This window comes from Anomaloglossus baeobatrachus, chromosome 2 (genome assembly GCF_048569485.1).
Source record: "Anomaloglossus baeobatrachus isolate aAnoBae1 chromosome 2, aAnoBae1.hap1, whole genome shotgun sequence".
Taxonomy (NCBI): Eukaryota; Metazoa; Chordata; class Amphibia; order Anura; family Aromobatidae; genus Anomaloglossus; species Anomaloglossus baeobatrachus.
The window spans coordinates 348,619,065-348,642,329 of record NC_134354.1 but is presented as its reverse complement, the minus strand read 5'-3'; the positions used below and the strand labels follow the sequence as shown (position 1 = coordinate 348,642,329).

Genomic DNA, 23,265 nt, shown 5'->3' with positions numbered 1-23,265 from the left:
GTGTGTGACTGGGCCTTTAGAGTACATACGGGCTGTCTTAGAAAGCTGTCTGGCCGTAATTAGCCAGTATCTGTCTATGTACATTTACATAATGCTATTGGCTGCATGGAGGACGTGGCGACACATGAACAGGAGTGACCAGACTCTTGGGAAATTTTAGGAAGGGCAAAGAGAGAATAATCAGATTAGTGAGATCCGATTTACAATGGCAACTTGAGCATGAAGGGATTTTCTCCTCAGACAGATTTGGTCAGTGCAAAAAAATTAAAAATGTGCACGGCCCCATAGAATAACATTGGTCCGAGTGTGATATGATGTTTTGTTGGATCACACTTGTCTGCACGAACCCTAAACAGATGTGTTTTTAATGCAGACTCGAAACTGTGGAGACTGGGAATTAACCAAATTGATTGAGGTACTGCAATCCAGAGAACAGGCATGGCTTGAGAGAAGTCTTGGAGACAGAAGTAGGAGGTTTGAATTATAGAGGATGTTAGTCTTAGATCATTAGCAGATTGGAAAGCACTGGTAGGGAAGTACAGGGTGGGCCATAAGTATGGGTAACCCTGATAAAATGGAAGTGGTTGCTGATATCATCTTACAGTTTGTGGCATATCAGTACATGGGAGGGGTCAAACATTTGAGGCCGGGTGACGCCCATGGCGGCCATCTGCAAAGCAATCATTTTTAATTCAACTTTAATTTTTTCAATGGGGAGTGGGTCAGAGCAAAGTATTGTAGTGCGCCTGCACAGGACCTTCATGACAGCCTGTGTGTATGACGTAGGTCGAGTCATGCACCCTGGCTTCAGAAGAAAGTCAAAGATGGCCGAAAGAGACCGCACCCGGAGACACAAATCTGACCAGTCTGCACCGTATTGAGTTCCTGCGCAGGCGCACTACAATACTTTGATCTGCCCTGCTCACGGCAGATCAAAGTGCGCCTGCGCAGGACCTCAATGCTGGCTATTGTGCATGACCTAGGACGCATCACGCACCCAGACTTCAGAAGAAGGAGGACAAAGGTGGCTGAAAGAGGAGGCACTGCACGCGGAGAACGGAGACACCCATCTGACCATTCTGTACCGCCCCGCCCCACAGGTATTATTAAGTGTTTATGTTCTACACAGCGGCCTGATATCTTATATACAGCATTCTAACATGCTGTATATAAGAGCCCACTGGTGGTGGCCGCATCTTATGAGCCCCAAATCTGATGACAGGTTCCCTTTAAGTAAGTCAGTAAAAAGGGCGGAATACAAGGAGTTAAGTTTTGGTGAGATTCAGTTTCAGGTAGAGGGAGACCATATTAGAGACTGCTGGCAATCACTGATATTTTCTATTAAGTGGGGGTGATGTAAGGAGAAGAGGTCTAAAATTGGGTGTCGTCAGCAAAGAGATGATACCAGAAACTAAATCTGTTTATAAATTGTCCAATGCGGGTGGTGTACAGAGTGAAAAGGAGGGGGCCTAGGATTGAGCCTTGAGGAACTCTGATGATAGTAAGGGGAAGATTAGAGGAATAAGGCCAGGGCCACACGGGGACTACTTCGATCCTCGCATGACACTCTGTTTACGCTGGCAGCACAGCAGGAGCCGAGTGTGATTGCAACTGAGGTCCGATCATGCGATCGGACCACAGCTGCGGGGGCGGGACAGCATTCAGGAGGGGTCAGCCGGCGCTGTGGAGGGAGGGATTTATCTCCCTCTCTCCTCCATAGCGGGTATTGCCATTCTCGCACTGCACTTGCATACACTGGTGTACCGCGAGTGCAGTGCGATTTTTCTTTCGCCCCATAGACTTGAATGGGTGCGAGAGAAACAAGGATCGCATTACAGTCGTCGCATGCTGCGATTGTTTTCTCGGTCCAATTAGGACTGAGAAAATAATCGCTCATGTGTGCTGGCACATAGGTTCATATTGGTCCGAGTGAAATGCAATGTTTTATCGCATTCCACTTGCTCCGATTTTCATGCCGTGTGGCTTAGGTCTAAGAGGCGGCAAATTATACAGTGAAGGAGTGGCCTGAGAAGAAGGAGAACAGGAGAGGGTGGTCTCTGTCTCTGATAGAGCAGAGCCTAGTGATGAGGAGCTGGTGATCCAGTGTCAAAGGCAGCAGAGATCTAGGAGAAACAGCAAGGAATAGTGGCTATTGGCTCGGATTGGATTTAAATTGGATTTTAAAATTTAAAAAAAAAAAAAAAAAAACACTAAAAAAGTTCAAATCACCCCCTTTGTCCCATTGAAAATAAAATAATTAAAAAAAAATTACATATTTGGTATCGCCATGTTCAGAAACGCCCATATCAAAATATAAAATCAATCTCATCAGGCATAGCCAGGAAAAAACAAAAAAACAAAACAGAATTACGTTTGTTTTGTCACCGCAACATCTTTAAAATGCAATAACGGGCGATCAAAACATCACATCTACACAGAAATGGTAGAATTAAAAACACCGGCTCCAGAGGCAAAAAATAAGCCCTCACTGATCCAGAAAAAGGAGGACGACGTGGTTTTGGAATATAGCAACAAAAGCATTTGGGGTTTGTTTTTTTACAAACTTCTGAATTTATTTTTACCACGTAGATAAAAGTAACACTATACATGTTTGGTGTCTGCAAACTCGTACTGACCTGGGGAATCATATAATCAGGTAATATTTCCATAGAGTGAACATAGTAAATAAGTATGTAATTGCACTTTTTTGCAACTTCACCACAATTTCCAATATAATATGGGGCAGAATGAATGGTGTCCTTCAAAAGTACAACCCATCCTGCAAAACACAAGCAACATATGGCTATACTGACGGTAAAATAAAAGATATGGCTCTTGGAAGAAAAATAAAAAAATGGCAGAGGGGTGAAGGGGTTAAAGGAGGGACAGACCCAGCTGTGCGGGGACGTGTCCTGTGGGCGGTGAGGGCCGGGACTGGGGCAGCATTCCTGGCGGGAGGCATGGCACTCGCTGTAGGAGGCACGGTCCTGTCCCTGGAAGTAGTGACAAGTACACTGGCCGCAATCACTGCTGTGGCACTACAGGCCCCAGCACACCGCTGCATGCTGGGACATATAGCCCTCACCTCTAGGGGTCAGCAGTACTTTCAGCGCCTCCACCACAGTGCTTACGGTCACACAGGCAGCCGCCATGCTTAGTCCCTCAGAGCCGGCCCCGGACGGACGTCATGTCGCTGCATTCGCGTAGCACGCACTCGTCAACAAGCCCGCCTCTCGATCCACTTCCGGTCCTGCGCAGTGCCGCTCACTTGTAGGTAATGAGTGAGTGACTGGGTGACAGCTGTGACGCGGTGTGCAGCGCCGGGATGTCGCGGTCATCGGGAATGCCGCGGATCTACATCGGACGGCTCAGTCACCGGGCCCGGGAAAGCGACGTGGAGCGTTTCTTCAAGGGCTTCGGGCGGATTTTGGGGGTGGACCTGAAGAATGGGTGAGTGCGCGCTGATTGGAGCCGGCGGCCTCCTTGTGCTATGGATGCTGTATGATGGGCTGCCCTGGCCTGGCACACAATGCAGATCCGCCCAGCATCCAACCGCTGCCGCCACCAGCCCTGTGTCTAGGGCCGTGCATGTGGAGTACCGCCGCTTATAGGGGCTTTGTATGGGGAGTACCGCCGCTTATAGGGCCATTGTATGGGGAGTACCGCCGCTTATAGGGGCTTTGTATGTGGAGTACCGCCGCTTATAGGGGCTTTGTATGGGGAGTACCGCCGCTTATAGGGGCTTTGTATGTGGAGTACCGCCGCTTATAGGGGCTTTGTATGTGGAGTACCGCCGCTTATAGGGGCTTTGTATGGGGAGTACCGCCGCTTATAGGGGCTTTGTATGTGGAGTACCGCCGCTTATAGGGCCATTGTATGGGGAGTATCGCCGGTTATAGGGGCTTTGTATGTGGAGTACTGCCGCTTATATGGGCTTTGTATGTGGAGTACCGCCGCTTATAGGGGCTTTGTATGGGGAGTACCGCCGCTTATAGGGGCTTTGTATGTGGAGTACCGCCGCTTATAGGGGCTTTGTATGGGGAGTACCGCCGCTTATAGGGGCTTTGTATGTGGAGTACCGCCGCTTATAGGGGCTTTGTATGGGGAGTACCGCCGCTTATAGGGGCTTTGTATGTGGAGTACCGCCGCTTATAGGGGCTTTGTATGTGGAGTACCGCCGCTTATAGGGGCTTTGTATGTGGAGTACCGCCGCTTATAGGGGCTTTGTATGTGGAGTACCGCCGCTTATAGGGCCATTGTATGGGGAGTATCGCCGGTTATAGGGGCTTTGTATGTGGAGTACCGCCGCTTATAGGGGCTTTGTATGTGGAGTACCGCCGCTTATAGGGGCTTTGTATGTGGAGTACCGCCGCTTATAGGGGCTTTGTATGTGGAGTACCGCCGCTTATAGGGGCTTTGTATGTGGAGTACCGCCGCTTATAGGGGCTTTGTATGTGGAGTACCGCCGCTTATAGGGCCATTGTATGGGGAGTATCGCCGGTTATAGGGGCTTTGTATGTGGAGTACCGCCGCTTATAGGGGCTTTGTATGTGGAGTACCGCCGCTTATAGGGGCTTTGTATGTGGAGTACCGCCGCTTATAGGGGCTTTGTATGTGGAGTACCGCCGCTTATAGGGGCTTTGTATGTGGAGTACCGCCGCTTATAGGGGCTTTGTATGTGGAGTACCGCCGCTTATAGGGGCTTTGTATGTGGAGTACCGCCGCTTATAGGGCCATTGTATGGGGAGTATCGCCGGTTATAGGGGCTTTGTATGGGGAGTATCGCCGGTTATAGGGGCTTTGTATGGGGAGTACCGCCGCTTATAGGGCCATTGTATGGGGAGTATCGCCGGTTATAGGGGCTTTGTATGGGGAGTATCGCCGGTTATAGGGGCTGCGCATGTGGAGTACCGCCGCTTATAGGGCCATTGTATGGGGAGTATCGCCGCTTATAGGGGCTTTGTATGTGGAGTACCGCCGCTTATAGGGGCCATTGTATGGGGAGTACCGCCGCTTATAGGGCCATTGTATGGGGAGTACCGCCGCTTATAGGGCCATTGTATGGGGAGTACCGCCGCTTATAGGGCCATTGTATGGGGAGTACCGCCGGTTATAGGGGCTTTGTATGTGGAGTACCGCCGGTTATAGGGGCTTTGTATGTGGAGTACTGCCGCTTATATGGGCTTTGTATGTGGAGTACTGCCGCTTATAGGGGCTTTGTATGTGGAGTACTGCCGCTTATAGGGGCTTTGTATGTGGAGTACCGCCGCTTATAGGGGCTTTGTATGTGGAGTACCGCCGCTTATAGGGGCTTTGTATGTGGAGTACCGCCGCTTATAGGGGCTTTGTATGTGGAGTACCGCCGCTTATAGGGGCTTTGTATGTGAAGTACCGCCGCTTATAGGGGCTTTGTATGTGGAGTACCGCCGCTTATAGGGCCATTGTATGGGGAGTACCGCCGCTTATAGGGGCTTTGTATGTGGAGTACCGCCGCTTATAGGGGCTTTGTATGTGGAGTACCGCCGCTTATAGGGGCTTTGTATGGGGAGTACCGCCGCTTATAGGGGCTTTGTATGTGGAGTACCGCCGCTTATAGGGGCTTTGTATGGGGAGTACCGCCGCTTATAGGGGCTTTGTATGTGGAGTACCGCCGCTTATAGGGGCTTTGTATGTGGAGTACCGCCGCTTATAGGGGCTTTGTATGTGGAGTACCGCCGCTTATAGGGGCTTTGTATGTGGAGTACCGCCGCTTATAGGGCCATTGTATGGGGAGTATCGCCGGTTATAGGGGCTTTGTATGGGGAGTATCGCCGGTTATAGGGGCTTTGTATGGGGAGTATCGCCGGTTATAGGGGCTTTGTATGGGGAGTATCGCCGGTTATAGGGGCTTTGTATGGGGAGTACCGCCGCTTATAGGGCCATTGTATGGGGAGTATCGCCGGTTATAGGGGCTTTGTATGGGGAGTATCGCCGGTTATAGGGGCTGCGCATGTGGAGTACCGCCGCTTATAGGGCCATTGTATGGGGAGTATCGCCGCTTATAGGGGCTTTGTATGTGGAGTACCGCCGCTTATAGGGGCCATTGTATGGGGAGTACCGCCGCTTATAGGGCCATTGTATGGGGAGTACCGCCGCTTATAGGGCCATTGTATGGGGAGTACCGCCGCTTATAGGGCCATTGTATGGGGAGTACCGCCGGTTATAGGGGCTTTGTATGTGGAGTACTGCCGCTTATATGGGCTTTGTATGTGGAGTACTGCCGCTTATAGGGGCTTTGTATGTGGAGTACTGCCGCTTATAGGGGCTTTGTATGTGGAGTACCGCCGCTTATAGGGGCTTTGTATGTGGAGTACCGCCGCTTATAGGGGCTTTGTATGTGGAGTACCGCCGCTTATAGGGGCTTTGTATGGGGAGTATCGCCGCTTATAGGGGCTTTGTATGTGGAGTACCGCCGCTTATAGGGGCTTTGTATGTGGAGTACCGCCGCTTATAGGGGCTTTGTATGTGGAGTACTGCCGCTTATAGGGGCTTTGTATGTGGAGTACTGCCGCTTATAGGGGCTTTGTATGTGGAGTACCGCCGCTTATAGGGGCTTTGTATGTGGAGTACCGCCGCTTATAGGGGCTTTGTATGTGGAGTACCGCCGCTTATAGGGGCTTTGTATGTGGAGTACCGCCGCTTATAGGGGCTTTGTATGGGGAGTATCGCCGGTTATAGGGGCTTTGTATGTGGAGTACCGCCGGTTATAAGGGCTTTGTATGTGGAGTACCGCCGGTTATAGGGGCTTTGTATGTGGAGTACCGCCGGTTATAGGGGCTTTGTATGTCGAGTACCGCCGGTTATAGGGGCTGCGCATGTGGAGTACCGCCGCTTATAGGGCCATTGTATGGGGAGTACCGCCGCTTATAGGGGCTTTGTATGTGGAGTACCGCCGCTTATAGGGGCTTTGTATGTGGAGTACCGCCGCTTATAGGGGCTTTGTATGTGGAGTACCGCCGCTTATAGGGGCTTTGTATGTGGAGTACCGCCGCTTATAGGGGCTTTGTATGTGGAGTACCGCCGCTTATAGGGGCTTTGTATGTGGAGTACCGCCGCTTATAGGGGCTTTGTATGTGGAGTACCGCCGCTTATAGGGGCTTTGTATGTGGAGTACCGCCGCTTATAGGGGCTTTGTATGTGGAGTACCGCCGCTTATAGGGGCTTTGTATGTGGAGTACCGCCGCTTATAGGGGCTTTGTATGTGGAGTACCGCCGCTTATAGGGGCTTTGTATGTGGAGTACCGCCGCTTATAGGGGCTTTGTATGTGGAGTACCGCCGCTTATAGGGGCTTTGTATGTGGAGTACCGCCGCTTATAGGGGCTTTGTATGTGGAGTACCGCCGCTTATAGGGGCTTTGTATGTGGAGTACCGCCGCTTATAGGGGCTTTGTATGTGGAGTACCGCCGCTTATAGGGGCTTTGTATGTGGAGTACCGCCGCTTATAGGGGCTTTGTATGTGGAGTACCGCCGCTTATAGGGGCTTTGTATGTGGAGTACCGCCGCTTATAGGGGCTTTGTATGTGGAGTACCGCCGCTTATAGGGGCTTTGTATGTGGAGTACCGCCGCTTATAGGGGCTTTGTATGTGGAGTACCGCCGCTTATAGGGGCTTTGTATGTGGAGTACCGCCGCTTATAGGGGCTTTGTATGTGGAGTACCGCCGCTTATAGGGGCTTTGTATGTGGAGTACCGCCGCTTATAGGGGCTTTGTATGTGGAGTACCGCCGCTTATAGGGGCTTTGTATGTGGAGTACCGCCGCTTATAGGGGCTTTGTATGTGGAGTACCGCCGCTTATAGGGGCTTTGTATGTGGAGTACCGCCGCTTATAGGGGCTTTGTATGTGGAGTACCGCCGCTTATAGGGGCTTTGTATGTGGAGTACCGCCGCTTATAGGGGCTTTGTATGTGGAGTACCGCCGCTTATAGGGGCTTTGTATGTGGAGTACCGCCGCTTATAGGGGCTTTGTATGTGGAGTACCGCCGCTTATAGGGGCTTTGTATGTGGAGTACCGCCGCTTATAGGGGCTTTGTATGTGGAGTACCGCCGCTTATAGGGGCTTTGTATGTGGAGTACCGCCGCTTTTAGGGGCTTTGTATGTGGAGTACCGCCGCTTATAGGGGCTTTGTATGTGGAGTACCGCCGCTTATAGGGGCTTTGTATGTGGAGTACCGCCGCTTATAGGGGCTTTGTATGTGGAGTACCGCCGCTTATAGGGGCTTTGTATGTGGAGTACCGCCGCTTATAGGGGCTTTGTATGTGGAGTACCGCCGCTTATAGGGGCTTTGTATGTGGAGTACCGCCGCTTATAGGGGCTTTGTATGTGGAGTACCGCCGCTTATAGGGGCTTTGTATGTGGAGTACCGCCGCTTATAGGGGCTTTGTATGTGGAGTACCGCCGCTTATAGGGGCTTTGTATGTGGAGTACCGCCGCTTATAGGGGCTTTGTATGTGGAGTACCGCCGCTTATAGGGGCTTTGTATGTGGAGTACCGCCGCTTATAGGGGCTTTGTATGTGGAGTACCGCCGCTTATAGGGGCTTTGTATGTGGAGTACCGCCGCTTATAGGGGCTTTGTATGTGGAGTACCGCCGCTTATAGGGGCTTTGTATGTGGAGTACCGCCGCTTATAGGGGCTTTGTATGTGGAGTACCGCCGCTTATAGGGGCTTTGTATGTGGAGTACCGCCGCTTATAGGGGCTTTGTATGTGGAGTACCGCCGCTTATAGGGGCTTTGTATGTGGAGTACCGCCGCTTTTAGGGGCTTTGTATGTGGAGTACCGCCGCTTATAGGGGCTTTGTATGTGGAGTACCGCCGCTTATAGGGGCTTTGTATGTGGAGTACCGCCGCTTATAGGGGCTTTGTATGTGGAGTACCGCCGCTTATAGGGGCTTTGTATGTGGAGTACCGCCGCTTATAGGGGCTGCGTATGGGGAGTACCGCCGCTTATAGGGGCTGCGCATGGGGAGTACCGCCGCTTATAGGGGCTGCGTATGTGGAGTACCGCCGCTTATAGGGGCTGCGTATGGGGAGTAGGTCCTCATAAAGGGGCTTTGTATGTGGAGTACCGCCGGTTATAGGGGCTTTGTATGTGGAGTACCGCCGCTTATAGGGGCTTTGTATGTGGAGTACCGCCGCTTATAGGGGCTTTGTATGTGGAGTACCGCCGCTTATAGGGGCTTTGTATGTGGAGTACCGCCGCTTATAGGGGCTTTGTATGTGGAGTACCGCCGCTTATAGGGGCTGCGTATGGGGAGTACCGCCGCTTATAGGGGCTGCGCATGGGGAGTACCGCCGCTTATAGGGGCTTTGTATGTGGAGTACCGCCGCTTATAGGGGCTGCGTATGGGGAGTAGGTCCTCATAAAGGGGCTTTGTATGTGGAGTACCGCCGCTTATAGGGGCTTTGTATGTGGAGTACCGCCGCTTATAGGGGCTTTGTATGTGGAGTACCGCCGCTTATAGGGGCTGCGCATGGGGAGTACCGCCGGTTATAGGGGCTGCGCATGGGGAGTACCGCCGCTTATAGGGGCTTTGTATGTGGAGTACCGCCGCTTATAGGGGCTGCGTATGGGGAGTAGGTCCTCATAAAGGGGCTGTGCTGGTGGGACAAGGCCTATGTACACAGGGCCCCCATGTATTACACTGGAGTCACATGACAGTCCCCTGAGGTGAACAGATAAGATGCAGGGAATCTGTCACCACTTTCACCTTTTAGGCTATGTTCACACTGGGCGTTTTTGCTGCGTTTTTTAGCTGCAGATTTGCCTTGATTTTTATGCAAATCCATGGTAATTAAACGCTGCCTTTCACAGTCCCAGCAAAGTCTGCGATCTCTGAAAACTCGCGCACACACAAATCACCTGCAGGATTTTCCTGGCGGTTTTGTGAACCACCTCCCGGTTTTGCGGGGTTATTAAAAAGAATGAACATGTCAATTCTTTTCTGCGCTTTTGCTACGTTTTTTCACCATAGTGACAGGTGGACTCGCAGATTCCCTGGATCGGCGGATCTAACCGGAGTAATAAAACACCCGGTTAGGCCCGGTATTTATCCAAGGTATCTGGCTGGCACTTTGGTGGTGGGGATTGGAGCAGGCGTGCTATATTTACCGAATCCCCGGTGCAGCTGTACGCTCCCGCAGCTCCTCCACTTCCCCGCTCATTACATAATCGCTGCATTCATCTGTGATTGGTTGCAGTCAGAAGCGCCCCCAGCATCTGACTGCAACCAATCACAGACCCGATCTGCGGGTCTATACAGAGAATGAATGAACCACGCATTCCGCGGTGACCTCACTCAGGCTGTTTACGGTCACAGCTATCGCCAGCAGTGTTGGGGAATCACCTGTGTGCAGTGACCACTGATTGTGCGGCTCATTCATTCTCTGGAGATCACAGGGTGCAGTCTAGTTCTATGGCTGCGCGTTGTGATCTTCAGATGTAGCAGAGCTGAACGCCGTGGGACCTCGTGTGGATTACGTTGGACTTGCAGGGGTGATTATGGGGTTAATAAAATGGTGAAAGAGGGGGCTTTTTGTATTTTATTTCAAATAAAGGATTTTTTCAATGTTTGTGTTTTATTTCTTGTCACTTATTACAGATTGGTGATGGGGGTGTCTCATAGACGCTGCCGTTACCAATCTAGAGCTTAGTCGCAGCTATGAGCTACGATTAACCCCTTATTACCCCGACTGCCAACGCACCAGGGCAATTTGGGAAGAGCCTGGTAAAGTACTGGGAATGTCACATCTAATGCATGCGACAATTCTGGGCCGCTGCAGGCTCATATTTTTAGGCTGGGTGTCTCCAGCCTGAGAATACCAGTCCCCTGCTGTCGGCTTCATCTTGGCATCAACATTTGTTGTTTTTTTGTTTGTTTTTTAATTATTTAAATAATTAAAAAACTGCATGGGGTTCCTTTTATTTTGATACACAACTGGGAGCTGCAGCCTGGAGCTGTGGACTTTATCTGTGCTGGGTATCATAATATGGGGGACACTACGTCAATTTTTTATTGATTTTTTTACTGTACGTTAGACTAGGTCTGTGATTGGTTGCTGTCAGACGCTGTCACACAGGCTGGGAGTGTGTCTGACTGCAACCAATTACAGACTCCAGTGGGGGAAGCAGTGAATATGCATGAGGCTAATGAACAGTACTAGAAGTAGGAGGAGGTACGGTTGAGCCTAGAATGTATGGGCTCCTTCCAGGTTAGTGGGCGTGAATGGCTTGGTTAGTGAGCTTGGAGATGATTTCTGCCTGCCACTACAATCATGCTTCGCCCCCATGTGATAGGGCCTGTTGAATGACGTCATACCTGGAAGGAGCCCATACACTCTAGCATCTACCGGAGACTGGTAAGTATAGCGCACTTGCTATGTTTTATTCTTTTTTTACCACTCGAGTGCCAGATCCAGGTCAGTCCCAGCCCGGCCCAGCACTCAGGTACTTTTGAATCCCTGCTGGTCTGGACATCACAGAAAAAACGCCACACAAGCTGCAGATGACTCCCAGCAGACATCGTGCCACAAGATCAAGTTTTGGTCAGGAAAAAACGCAGCAAAAACGTCCCGTGTGAACATAGTCTTACGATTGTTAATCTGGGATAGTCCTACCTGTCTGTCTCCTATCAGAGGCCTTGTTGTGGATAAATCATCTTTTATCACTTTATGTATGTAAATGAGCTCTTCCGGGCTATGGGGCTGATGCTGCCTGGAAGATAACTCCGCCTCCAGTACTTTATATAGAAGGCATTACTAGTGTGATGTGTGACGGCTGCTCTCACTGCAGAGCTGTTTGTGATTATAAGGCCGGGGCCACACGGGGCACTAGTGCGATCCTCGCATGACACTCGGCTCACGCTGGCAGCACTGCAGGAACCAAGTGTCACTGCGACTGAGGTCCGACCGTGCGAGCGGACCTCAGCTGCGGGGGGCGGGCCAGCACTGAGGAGCGGCGGTGCAGCGCTGTGGAGGGGAGGGAGGGCTTTATCTCCTTCTCTCCTCTGTAGCCGGCTATTCCGATTCTCTCCCTGCACTTGGGGTACACTGGTGTAATGCGAGTGCAGTGCGATTTTTCTCTTGCCCCTTAGACTTGTGTCTATGAATGCGAGATAAAGAGTTTCAGCTTACAGTCGCAGCATGCTGCAATTGTTTTCTCGGTCCGATTAGGGCTGAGAAAATAATCGCTCATGTGCCAATATTGGTCCGAGTGGAATGCAATGTTTTATCACACTCCACTCGCACCATTTTTCTCACCGTGTGGCTTAGGCCTAAGACCTCATGCGTACACTGCGTTTTTGCCGCAGTTTTCGGGTGCTGTTTTATTTTTTGCTGCAGGTGCGTTTTTTTGGGGCAAAAACGTGCATCCGTTAACGGATTCCACTGTTTCCCATAGATTTGTATGGATGACTGATTGTGCCAAAAGGACCGGCGTTGCTTCCGCTGGCCGACGCTGCGTTGCTTCCGCCGGGCAGAAGGAACGCAGCATGTAACGTTTTTTTGAGCAGCGGAATTCTTAGGATTTCACTGCGCATGCTCTCTCTGACTCCCTGCACCCGTAACCAAGGTAAATATCAAATAACCAAGCAAAGTGCTTTGCCTAGTTATCCGATATTTACCCTGGCTACGTGTGCAGGGAGCCCGACACTTCCCCGCTTGGCTCCGCCCCCTCCCGCTCTCCACTCCGCATGTACACGCACACGCACGCACGCGCGCGCACACGCACTCACCTGTCCTCAGCGCCATGGCTCGGCTCCACCCACCCCGCACTCTGACCCGCACACATTCTCGGTGACCGAGCGATCAGCTGCTCACCCGGCGACCGGCTGCTGTGAGCGATCAGCTGATCACCCGGCGACCGGCTGCTGTGAGCGATCAGCTGATCACCCGGCGACCGGCTGCTGTGAGTGATCAGCTGAGTGCCCGGCAGCCGGGTGATCAGCTGATCGTTCACAATAGTCTGACGCTGGTAAAACTGTAAAAAAAAAAAAAAGAAGCTGATTCCGTTGTTTTGTACGATCCGTTGTGCCACTATATGCAACACATCCGTTGCATCCGTCACGCAATGCAACGGATGCCGTTCAACGCAAGTGTGAAACTAGCCTAAGGCTGCTTTCACACATCAGGTTTTTGCTGTGCGGCACAATCCGGTGCTCTGCGGGAAAAACGCATTCGTTTTATTTTGCCGCCGGGTGCGGTTTTTCCTCATAGACTTTTATTAGCACCAGATTGTGCCGCATGTACTTGCGTTTGATCCGGTTTTTGCCGGATGCGGCAAAAATCGTCACTCTGGCGGCCGCACAGGACGCAGAGAGGAACGTGTTTTGCCACCGGCAAAAAAATTGCATAGCTGTGTGGCATGGTGCATAATGAAAGTCTATGCGAGCCGAATCCGGTGGCATGCATCAAACGCCGGAGGCATGTACCGGATTCGGTTTTTACTTCTGAGCATGCCCAGAAGGGATATAAATTAATTGCCTGTCAGAAAATCAATCAATCAGTCACTCACTGACTCATTCACTCACTCTCACCGATCACAGGCGCGGTGCTGCACGGCTGTCAGACTGCTGGCGGCTTCTCCTGATTTGAAAATGCCGGCCGCCCATTATTCAATCTCGTATTCACTGCTTTCCCGGCCCACCGGCGCCTATGATTGGTTGCAGGCAGACACGCCCCCATGCTGAGTGACAGCTGTCTCACTGCAACCAATCACAGCTGCCGGTTGGCAGGTCTATTTCTTGCAGCAAAAAAAATAAATAATTAAAAAAAAACGGCGTGCGGCCCCCCCCAATTTTGATACCAGCCAAGATAAAGCCACACGGCTGAAGGCTGGTATTCTCAGGATGGGGAGCTCCATGTTATGGGGAGCCCCCCAGCATAAAAATATCAGCCAGCAGCCGCCTGGAATTGCCGCATCCATTAGATGCAACAGTCCCGGGACTCTACCCGGCTCATCCCGAATTGCCCTAGTGCGGTGGCAATCGGGGTAATAAGGGGTTAATCATGGCAGGCGTCTCTCCGAGATACCTTCCATGATTAACCTGTAAGTGAAAGTAAATAAACACATACACCCGAAAAAATAATTTTATTTGGAATAAAAGACAAAAAAAACACCCTCTTTCACCATTTTATTAAAATCCCCAAATACCCCTCCAGGTCCGAAGTAATCCACAGAGGTCCCGCGACGCATCCAGCTCTGCTACATAAAGCTGACAGGAGCGGCAGTAGAACACCGCCGCTCACTATCAGCTCCATGCAGCAACTGAAGTGAATCGTGCTGTCAGCGGGGACGTCACTGAGTTAGTGCCGGGCGTGTGCGGTGATCATGCGTGCGGTGATCATGCGTGCGGTAGTGCAGGAGTGTGTGAAGATGATGCGTGCGGTAGTGCAGGGATGTGCGGAGATGATGCGTGCGGTAGTGCAGGGATGTGCGGAGATGATGCGTGTGGTAGTGCAGGGGTGTACGGAGATGATGCGTGCGGTAGTGCAGGAGTGTGTGATGATGCATGCGGTAGTGCATGGGTGTGCGGAGATGATGCGTGTGGTACTGCAGGGGTGTGCGGAGATGATGCGTGCGGTAGTGCAGGGGTATGCGGAGATGATGCGTGCGGTAGTGCAGGGGTATGCGGAGATGATGCGTGCGGTAGTGCAGGGGTATGCGGAGATGATGCGTGCGGTAGTGCAGGGGTATGCGGAGATGATGCGTGCGGTAGTGCAGGGGTATGCGGAGATGATGCGTGCGGTAGTGCAGGGGTATGTGGAGATGATGCGTGCGGTAGTGCAGGGGTATGCGGAGATGATGCGTGCGGTAGTGCAGGGGTATGCGGAGATGATGCGTGCGGTAGTGCAGGGGTATGCGGAGATGATGCGTGCGGTAGTGCAGGGGTATGCGGAGATGATGCGTGCGGTAGTGCAGGGGTATGTGGAGATGATGCGTGCGGTAGTGCAGGGGTATGTGGAGATGATGCGTGCGGTAGTGCAGGGATGTGCGGAGATTATGTGTGCGGTAGTGCCTGCGTGTACAGTGATGATGGGGGCGATAGTGCTGGCGTTTGTGCGGTGATGGGGTCTCTCTCTCCATTAAAAAAAAAACGGATCCGTTTTTACACAATCTGAGTCGGATCCGTTGCGTCAGGCACAAACCGGATTGTGCCTGATTGGAAAAAACTGATGTGTGAAAGCAGCCTAAGGCTATGTGCCCACGGGAGCTTGCTTCTGCGGATTTTGCCGCGGAAAACCTGCGGATTTATCTGGTTTTTCCAGATAAATCTGCAGGTTTCAGCATGTACAGACACTCCCTATGTTATCCTATGGGACATGGGGAGTGCTGTGTCACGTTGCGGAATGTGCGGCTGCGGAATATGCTGCGGATGTCCCGCAGCCGCACATAACTGCATGTCAATTATTCCTGCGCAATTACCTGCAGAAATCCCGGCCCTCCACTATGGAGAGAGAGGCCGGGACGTCCGCAGGTAAATTGCATGAGAGTCCGCAGGTTTACCGCAGCTATATCGCTGTACTACCGCAGCTAAAAAAAGCTGCGGATTTCGGCAGGCAGCTGCGGTAAACCTGCGGCCGTACCTGCGGATATATCCGCAGGTACAAGCTCCCGTGGGCAAAGGCTACTTTCACACATCAGTTTTTTGCTATCAGGCACAATCCAGCAAAAACATGAAAAAACGGATCCAGCGTTTGTTGCCGCTGGATTCGTTTTTTTCCCCCATAGACTTTCATTAGCGCCGGATTGTGCCGGATGGCCTTGCGTTTCATCCGTTTTTGCAAAATGTACTTGTCCGGCAGCCGGATGAAACGTTAAAGTGAACGTTTTTGTGTCCGGCAAAAAAAAACGGATCACCGTACGGTGTGTTTTATAATGGAAGCCTATAGACACCGGATCTGGCGTAATGTGGCAAAAAAGGGATCTGGCCGCCAGATCCGTTTTTTTGAACTGAGCATGCTCAGTATCACACCGGATCTGTCAAAAAACTGAAGGAACTGATGGAAAAAACTGATGCAACTGATCAGTTTTTTCGCCGGATCTGTCGCATCAGTTTTTGTGCCGGATCGTGCCTGATGCCAAAAAAGTGATTTGTGAAAGCAGCCTTATCTTGCAGGCAGCATCTGCCCCATAGCCTGGAAGAGGTCATTTACATAAAGTGATAAAAGATGATTTATCCACAAGGCCTCTGATATGAGACAGATAGGTAGGACTATTGTCAGCATCCTATAACCTGTACTCCTATATTAACAGTGTAAAAAGGTCAAATGTGGTGACAGATTCCCTTTAATTTTATTTGCACCTTGGCCAGCGTTAGCCCCGCCTTGGCCAGCGTTAGCCCCGTCTTGGCCAGCGTTAGCCCCGTCTTGGCCAGCGTTAGCCCCGTCTTGGCCAGCGTTAGCCCCGCCTTGGCCAGCGTTAGCCCCGTCTTGGCCAGCGTTAGCCCCGCCTTGGCCAGCGTTAGCCCCGCTCTGCAGAGTGACTTGCACCCTAAATTACATGGTTAGACATTTATTTAATGGGCACCATGTAATACATTTTCTGAAGCTGCCCCTACTGTGAAAATGACCAATAGCTGACACAAACTGCCGTGATTGGACAGTGTGCAGTGACACGCCCCTAGCTGGTAACACCCAGTTGTCATTTATTCACACTTGCTTAGCAGTAGAAATAGAGGAAGGCTGCAACAATGAGTTGAAAGAAAAAATGTTCCAGAATTGTAATTTTCTGGGGAATCCTAAAGCAGACATGACATGAGAGCAGGCAGCTCCTGTGGACGAGTGTGTGTTAGGCCTAAGCCACACGGCATGAAAATCGGTGCGAGTGGAGTGTGATAAAACATCGCATTCCACTCGGACCAATATGAACCTATGTGTCAACGCACATGGGCGATTATTTTCTCAGCCCTAATCGGACCGAGAAAACAATCTCAGCATGCTGCGACTGTAATGCGATCCTTGTTTCTCTCGCACCCATTCAAGTGTATAGGGCAAGAGAAAAATCGCACTGCACTTGCAGTGCACTGCACGTGCAGAGCGAGAATGGCAATAGCCGGCTACAGAGAAGAGAGGAAGATAAATCCTTCCCTCCCCTCCACAGCGCTGCACCGCCCCTTCTCAGAGCTGGCCCACACCCCGCAGCTGAGGTCCGCTCGCACGGTCGGACCTCAGTCACAGGGACACTCGCATGACACTCTGCACCTGCTGTGCTGCCAGCGTGAGCAGAGTGTCATGCGAGGATCGCACTAGTGCCCCGTGTGGCCCCGGCCTAAGAAGAATAAGATCTGCAATACTTGTGTGTAGACCTCCCCACAGCTCCCTGACCGCTGCACCTAGGGTCACCATTGTGTGCCTGGTTATAGCCCTGCATGAATTAATCAATAGATCTTGGACTAATAATAATTTCCACAATTGGGTGTTATATAAAATGGTCCTGTGCTGAGATAATCTTATATATGTGCCCCTGCTATGTACTGTGTAATGGCCGTGTCTGACTGTACAGGGACATGGTCTGATCATACCACATCTCCTGGGCTAAGATAATCTTATATATGTGTCCCTGCTATGTACTGTGTAATGGCCGTGTCTGACCGTACAGGGACATGGTCTGATCATACCATATCTACTGTGCTGAGATAATCTTATATATGTGTCCCTGCTATGTACTGTGTAATGGCCGTGTCTGACTGTACAGGGACATGATCTGATCATACCACATCTCCTGGGCTAAGATATTCTTATATATGTGTCCCTGCTATGTACTGTGTAATGGCCGTGTCTGACCGTACAGGGACATGGTCTGATCATACCACATCTCCTGTGCTGAGATAATCTTATATATGTGTCCCTGCTATGTGCTGTGTAATGGCAGTGTCTGACCGTACAGGGACATGGTCTGATCATACCACATCTCCTGGGCTAAGATAATCTTATATATGTGTCCCTGCTATGTACTGTGTAATGGCCGTGTCTGACTGTACAGGGACATGGTCTGATCACACCACATCTTTTGGTCTGAGATAATCTTATATATGTGTCCCTGCTATGTGCTGTGGAAGGCAGTGTCTGACCGTAAAGGGACATGGTCTGATCATACCACATCTCCTGGGTAGGGGAGGATACAAGAGTATACATACATTACAAGCACAGGATCACAAATTATTTCTGTGAGGTAAAACATTTTTTTAAATACAGGCAGGGAAATGCTTTACCTCACAAAAAGAACCAGACTTTCAGGTTCAAACTTATGGGTTGTGGTCTCCCGGCATGCATAGTGGGATCCGACAACCCTCCAAGGCCCTCCGTGCTGTGATATGATGAGATCTTGCGTTTTGCAGTAACCCAGCATTGCCACGTTCTTTACCAAGCAGTTACCGAGCCATAACCTCATTAGAGCGGTGTTCGGTAAGCACTTAGTAAACCATGTGGCAGCGCTGAGATAGTGCTGTGCTCCTGAGACAATGTCATGTGACCTCCAGGAGACGCAGCGTTCACATCACCGGGACGGCATCGGTCCAGAAAGTGAATGTGTCTGGAGCAAGGGGGGACCTGAGCATTTAAGAAGCGATTGGCAAGTAGCAGAGGTCCCCTTTAAGAATCTCCCTGCTTGACAACCAGCCCATATTATGTCTTTTCCCCTTTCTTGGTAATATGAAATGTTTCTTTTTGTTTTTCAAGCTATGGGTTTGTGGAGTTTGAGGATGTTCGTGATGCCGATGACGCAGTGTATGAAATGAATGGGAGAGACCTATGCGGTGAGCGCGTCATTGTGGAACACACACGTGCACCAAGGAGGGGATCACACAGTAAGTACGGCTGGGGGGTATGTACTTTATGCTTTACTTAGTGTTATGATGCCTAAGTCTCAGGTAGCCTTAGTTGTCTAGATGACCATCTTGGTCTTTTTGTTCTTGTATTTTGTTAAATGGGGGATATTTTAAACTTTTTTTATATCATGTTGATATTTTAGGCTATTTTTTAAAATGTTTAGTTTATTTTTAATCTCATTAGGGGACATGAAGCTATGTGAATTTGCTCGCTGATACAGTACACTGTAATACTGCTACAGTACAGTGTAACTGCCCAGCTTCTATTAATGCTGCGCTTATGGGGTTAAACTGCTGCAACCCAAGGTTTATCTGATCTGGGCAATTGCAAGTGGGTGACAGCTGGCACCCACTGTGTATGGAATGAGCCCAACACAGAGCCCTACATGTCACAGACATGGACGTCACCTGCCGGAGATGTAATGAAGCTTTGTTTTGAAGGAAAATGTATGTTACAGTGAATCGGGTCCCTTATGCCCTCCAAGCCAGCAATATTCACCTTTGCACTTCAAAACGCCCTTCCTATTCCTAACCTTTCCTGTATGACCTCATTCTTTAAAATCATTGTGTAAAATAAGGATTTATTACCTGTGCCTTGACTAGTCGGCCCTCTTTACATATTATCACACCCCATGAGCCGGTGTCATCGTAGCTCCTGGAAATCTGGCGCATGCGAGTGTGTCATTTCCGCAACAATGGTGTGCCTCTCAAGCCAGGTGTACGCTTCCCGGCTTCAGAGAGGTGCACTGCGCATGATCGGACAACAGCTTCTGCGCTTCTGATCATGCGCAGTGCACCTTTCTGAAGGCAATACGTATACACCCGACTTGAGAGGCACACTGACACTGCACAAGATTTTCAAGAGCTGTATGTCTTCGGCTCATGGAAATCATGAACATTCAAAGAGGGCCAACTAGTCTGGGGAAACGGTGCCTTTTCGACTAGTCAAGGCCCTAATATGCATCCAAAAAACGGAGGTAATAAATGCTTTTATTACACGTTTATTTTCGAGAATTATTTTATACACTGCTAGTTAGGAAGGGAATGTTGAAATGTGAATGCTGCTGGGTTGGATGGCACAAGGGACCTGTCATCTGATTCATTCTGCCCAAATGATCGCTAGGGACTATGGATCTTGGCTAACTAGTCCATGTGGCTGCTCCCTGGCTTCTCCCAGTTACAGATCTTTCCATATAAACACACAAGGAGAGACTTGTCTGACTAGGGGAGCGGGGTCAGAGTAGCTGCTGTGACCGGACTCTGACTAGTTAGTTCTCTCCCTATAGTTCCCAATATGCTTTCAAAGTATGCTTTCTCTGAAACACTAGTACAATATCACCCTGGTGCCAGCCAATAACCAGGTTACGTAACCAAGGCCATGGCCATAGACATATTTTCAAGGGCAAAAAACAGCAGAGATTCAAACTGTAATGTACCAACCAGCATTAGTGATATACTTCACGACATCCTGAGTGAGAGCTACCGTATTTTTCGGACTATTAGGCCCTGTGCGCACTTACCGGATTTTGCCGCGGATTTGCTGCATGTTTCACTGCAGGTTCATAACATCTCTGCAGTGATTCACCAGCAAATCCTATGGGAAAAAAAAATCTTGTGTGCACTGGGCGGATTTTGACAGCTACATGTTTTGCTGCGGGACTCCCGCAGCAAAAACAATTGCATGTCACTTCTTTTCCGCACATCGCTGCGGGATTTCACTCCATTGACTGCAATGTAATCGTGAAATCCCGCAGGGAATAACGCAGGAAGCAAATTCTGTGCCGTTCACTGCGTTTTCCTGCGTTATTCCCTGCGGTATTTCGCGGTTTACCTGCGGTAATGTACATCGCTGCCTGCAGTTTTGCAGGGAAGTGATGTCATTATGACAGGAAGAGTAAGCGGAGCAGAGTAAACACACAGATCACAGACACACACATCACAAACACACACAGACATAGAACATACACATACATCACAGACATATAGAACACACATAGAAAGCAAACGGAAAAATAAAAAAAAAAACACGTGGGCTTCGCTGTATATTTACCGTCCAGCCGAGGTAAGCACACAGCGGCGGCCCGGTATTCTCAGGCTGGGGAGGGAGAGGGGCAGGGTTAATGTCCCCCGCCTCACTCCCCCTCCTGCAGCCGAGAATATCAGCCGCAGCTGCCCCGGGACTGTCGCATGCATTATGCGGCAGCATCGGCGTGTCCCCGGCTCTTCTTGCTGCTGTGTAGCAGTGGCAGCAAGGTAATGTAAGGAGTTAATGGCGGCAGATCGCCGCCATTAACTCCAGGCTTGATCATGGCAGCGTCTATGTGACAGCTGACATGATCAACCCGTAAGTAAAGTGAAAAAACACACACCGAAAAATCCTTTATTTTAAATAAAACACAAATAAGCCTCGTTCACCCTTTTTATTAACCCCTCCCGAAACAAAGCTCCGACGTAATCCACAGCTTCTGCGCTGCTTACATCCAGCCGCGACTGACCCACAGCGCTGAATGCAGCCTCGCAGCGAGCCAGCAGAGGTAACCACAGGGCATTTCCCACGGCCGGTAATGTGAACTCACTGCCGACCGTGAGAAATGCAGCGATCTGTCCTCTATCTATCTATCCCTCTATCTATCCCTGTGTCTGTCTATTTATCTATCTATCTACTATCTATCTATCCTATCTATCCCTGTGTCTGTCTATTTATCTATCTATCTATCTATCATTCTATCTATCCCTCTCCTCTGTCTATCTATTCTTCTATCTATTCTTCTGTCTATTTCTCTATCTATCTCAGAATGAAATGACTTTTTTTTTTTTTTTTTTCAATGTGCTTTATTGCATTGAATGCAATAAAGCACATGTACCAACCCGCACGCGGCAGTACCGCGGCAATACCGCGGCCAAACCACATGCAGTTTTCGGGTGCGGTTTGCCGCGTTTTTTTTACCGCGGGTGCGGTAATCTTTGAATTCCTGCGGAATTTTCTTGAGAAAATTCCATTTTCCGGTGCGCACAGGGCCTTAGACGCATCGGAGCATAAGATGCACCCTGGTTTTAGAGGAGGAAAATAGAAAAATGAAATTTCTTTGTCGCTCCTTATTGGGAGACCCAGACAATTGGGTGTATAGCTATGCCTCCGGAGGCCACACAAAGCATTGCACTAAAAGTGTAAAGCCCCTCCCCTTCAGGCTATACACCCCCCCGTGCTGCTACGGGCTCATCAGTTTTTATGCTTTGTGCGAAGGAGGTCAGACATCCACGCATAGCTCCACAGCTTAGTCAGCAGCAGCTGCTGACTATGTCGGATGGAAGAAAAGAGGGCCCATGACAGGGCCCCCAGCATGCTCCCTTCTCACCCCACTCTTGTCGGCGGTGTTTGTTAAGGTTGAGGTATCCATTGCGGGTACGGAGGCTGGAGCCCACATGCTGTTTTCCTTCCCCATCCCCCTTAGGGCTCTGGGCGAAGTGGGATCCCATCGGTCTCCAGGCACAGGAGACCGTGCTCCATCCACAGCTCCTGAGGACCCTGCTGGATAGGAGCCGAGTATCGTTCAGGGACATGATGGCCCTGCTACTTGGAGGTACTCTGTGTCCCCGTGGGGACCGCGCACAGCAACACTCCAGCTTTGCTGGGTGTGCTAGTGCACCGGGGACAGCAGCGCTGACTGCGTTTGTGCCACTATACACTCAGCGTCGCTGAGTGTGTTTGTGTAGGGGGACTGCCGCGCTGACCGCCGCTGCCATGGGTATCACTGCGGCGCGGCTGGGACTGTTAGTGCTCCGGGGACTTCCGCGCCGACCGCGTTTATACGGCGGCCGCGCTTATAACTCGAGTCCCGGCTTCTGCGGCCTAGTCTCTTTTTCTTCCCGCCCTCAGCCCTGCCAGTCAGGGGAAGGGCGGGACGCTGTACAGGGCATGGCTACAGTACGGCAGCACTGAGGGCTGGAGCATGCTTTGCATACTCCACCCCCCTCACTCTGCACAGTGGGGCACCAGTTCCCGCACTTTTCTGGGTCACGCCCACGGCTCCCTCCTCTCCTCAGGACGCCGGCAGCCATTCCTCTCAGCTCTGCTAACGCTGGAGAGGACAGACAAGCTCAAAGAGACCCAGGCAGGAATTCTGGTGCCCACACAAACGCTTTGCGCGGGCGGTAAGCAGCACCTGTGGTGCTGGCCCCACTAGTGCAGAAGTGTATTTATAGTTTATTGATTATAGTCTATACTTTACACTGTATGGTGCACTGTTGATTTTTGGCTATATCCCCTCCTGTATTGCTCAGAGGAGACAACAGCATGTCGTCCACAAATAGCAAGGGACAGACTTACTATGCTGCCTGTGCAGCATGTACGGCTATACTGCCGGCAGGTTCCACTGACCCTCATTGTGTGCAATGCTCGGCCCC

At 50.6% G+C, this 23,265-nt stretch overlaps 2 protein-coding genes across 3 annotated transcripts in view; one reads left to right on the top strand and one right to left on the bottom strand.

Annotated features, from left to right (window-relative positions):
• TANGO6 (transport and golgi organization 6 homolog) overlaps positions 1–3,203 on the bottom strand; it is a 99,732-nt gene extending 96,529 nt beyond the window's left edge. For both annotated transcript variants that reach the window (XM_075335993.1, XM_075335994.1), the window contains exon 1: positions 3,086–3,203. In XM_075335993.1, the coding sequence (XP_075192108.1) occupies positions 3,086–3,152 (67 nt within the window). In that variant the 5' untranslated portion in view covers positions 3,153–3,203. The remainder of the gene's footprint in view (positions 1–3,085) is intronic.
• Positions 3,204–3,245: 42 nt separating this feature from the next.
• The window catches only part of LOC142291455 (uncharacterized), a 53,252-nt gene continuing 33,232 nt past the window's right edge, over positions 3,246–23,265 (top strand). Inside the window, exons 1-2 of the mRNA XM_075335995.1 lie at positions 3,246–3,450; positions 18,713–18,840. Of these exons, the coding sequence (XP_075192110.1) occupies positions 3,326–3,450; positions 18,713–18,840 (253 nt within the window). The 5' untranslated portion in view covers positions 3,246–3,325. The remainder of the gene's footprint in view (positions 3,451–18,712; positions 18,841–23,265) is intronic.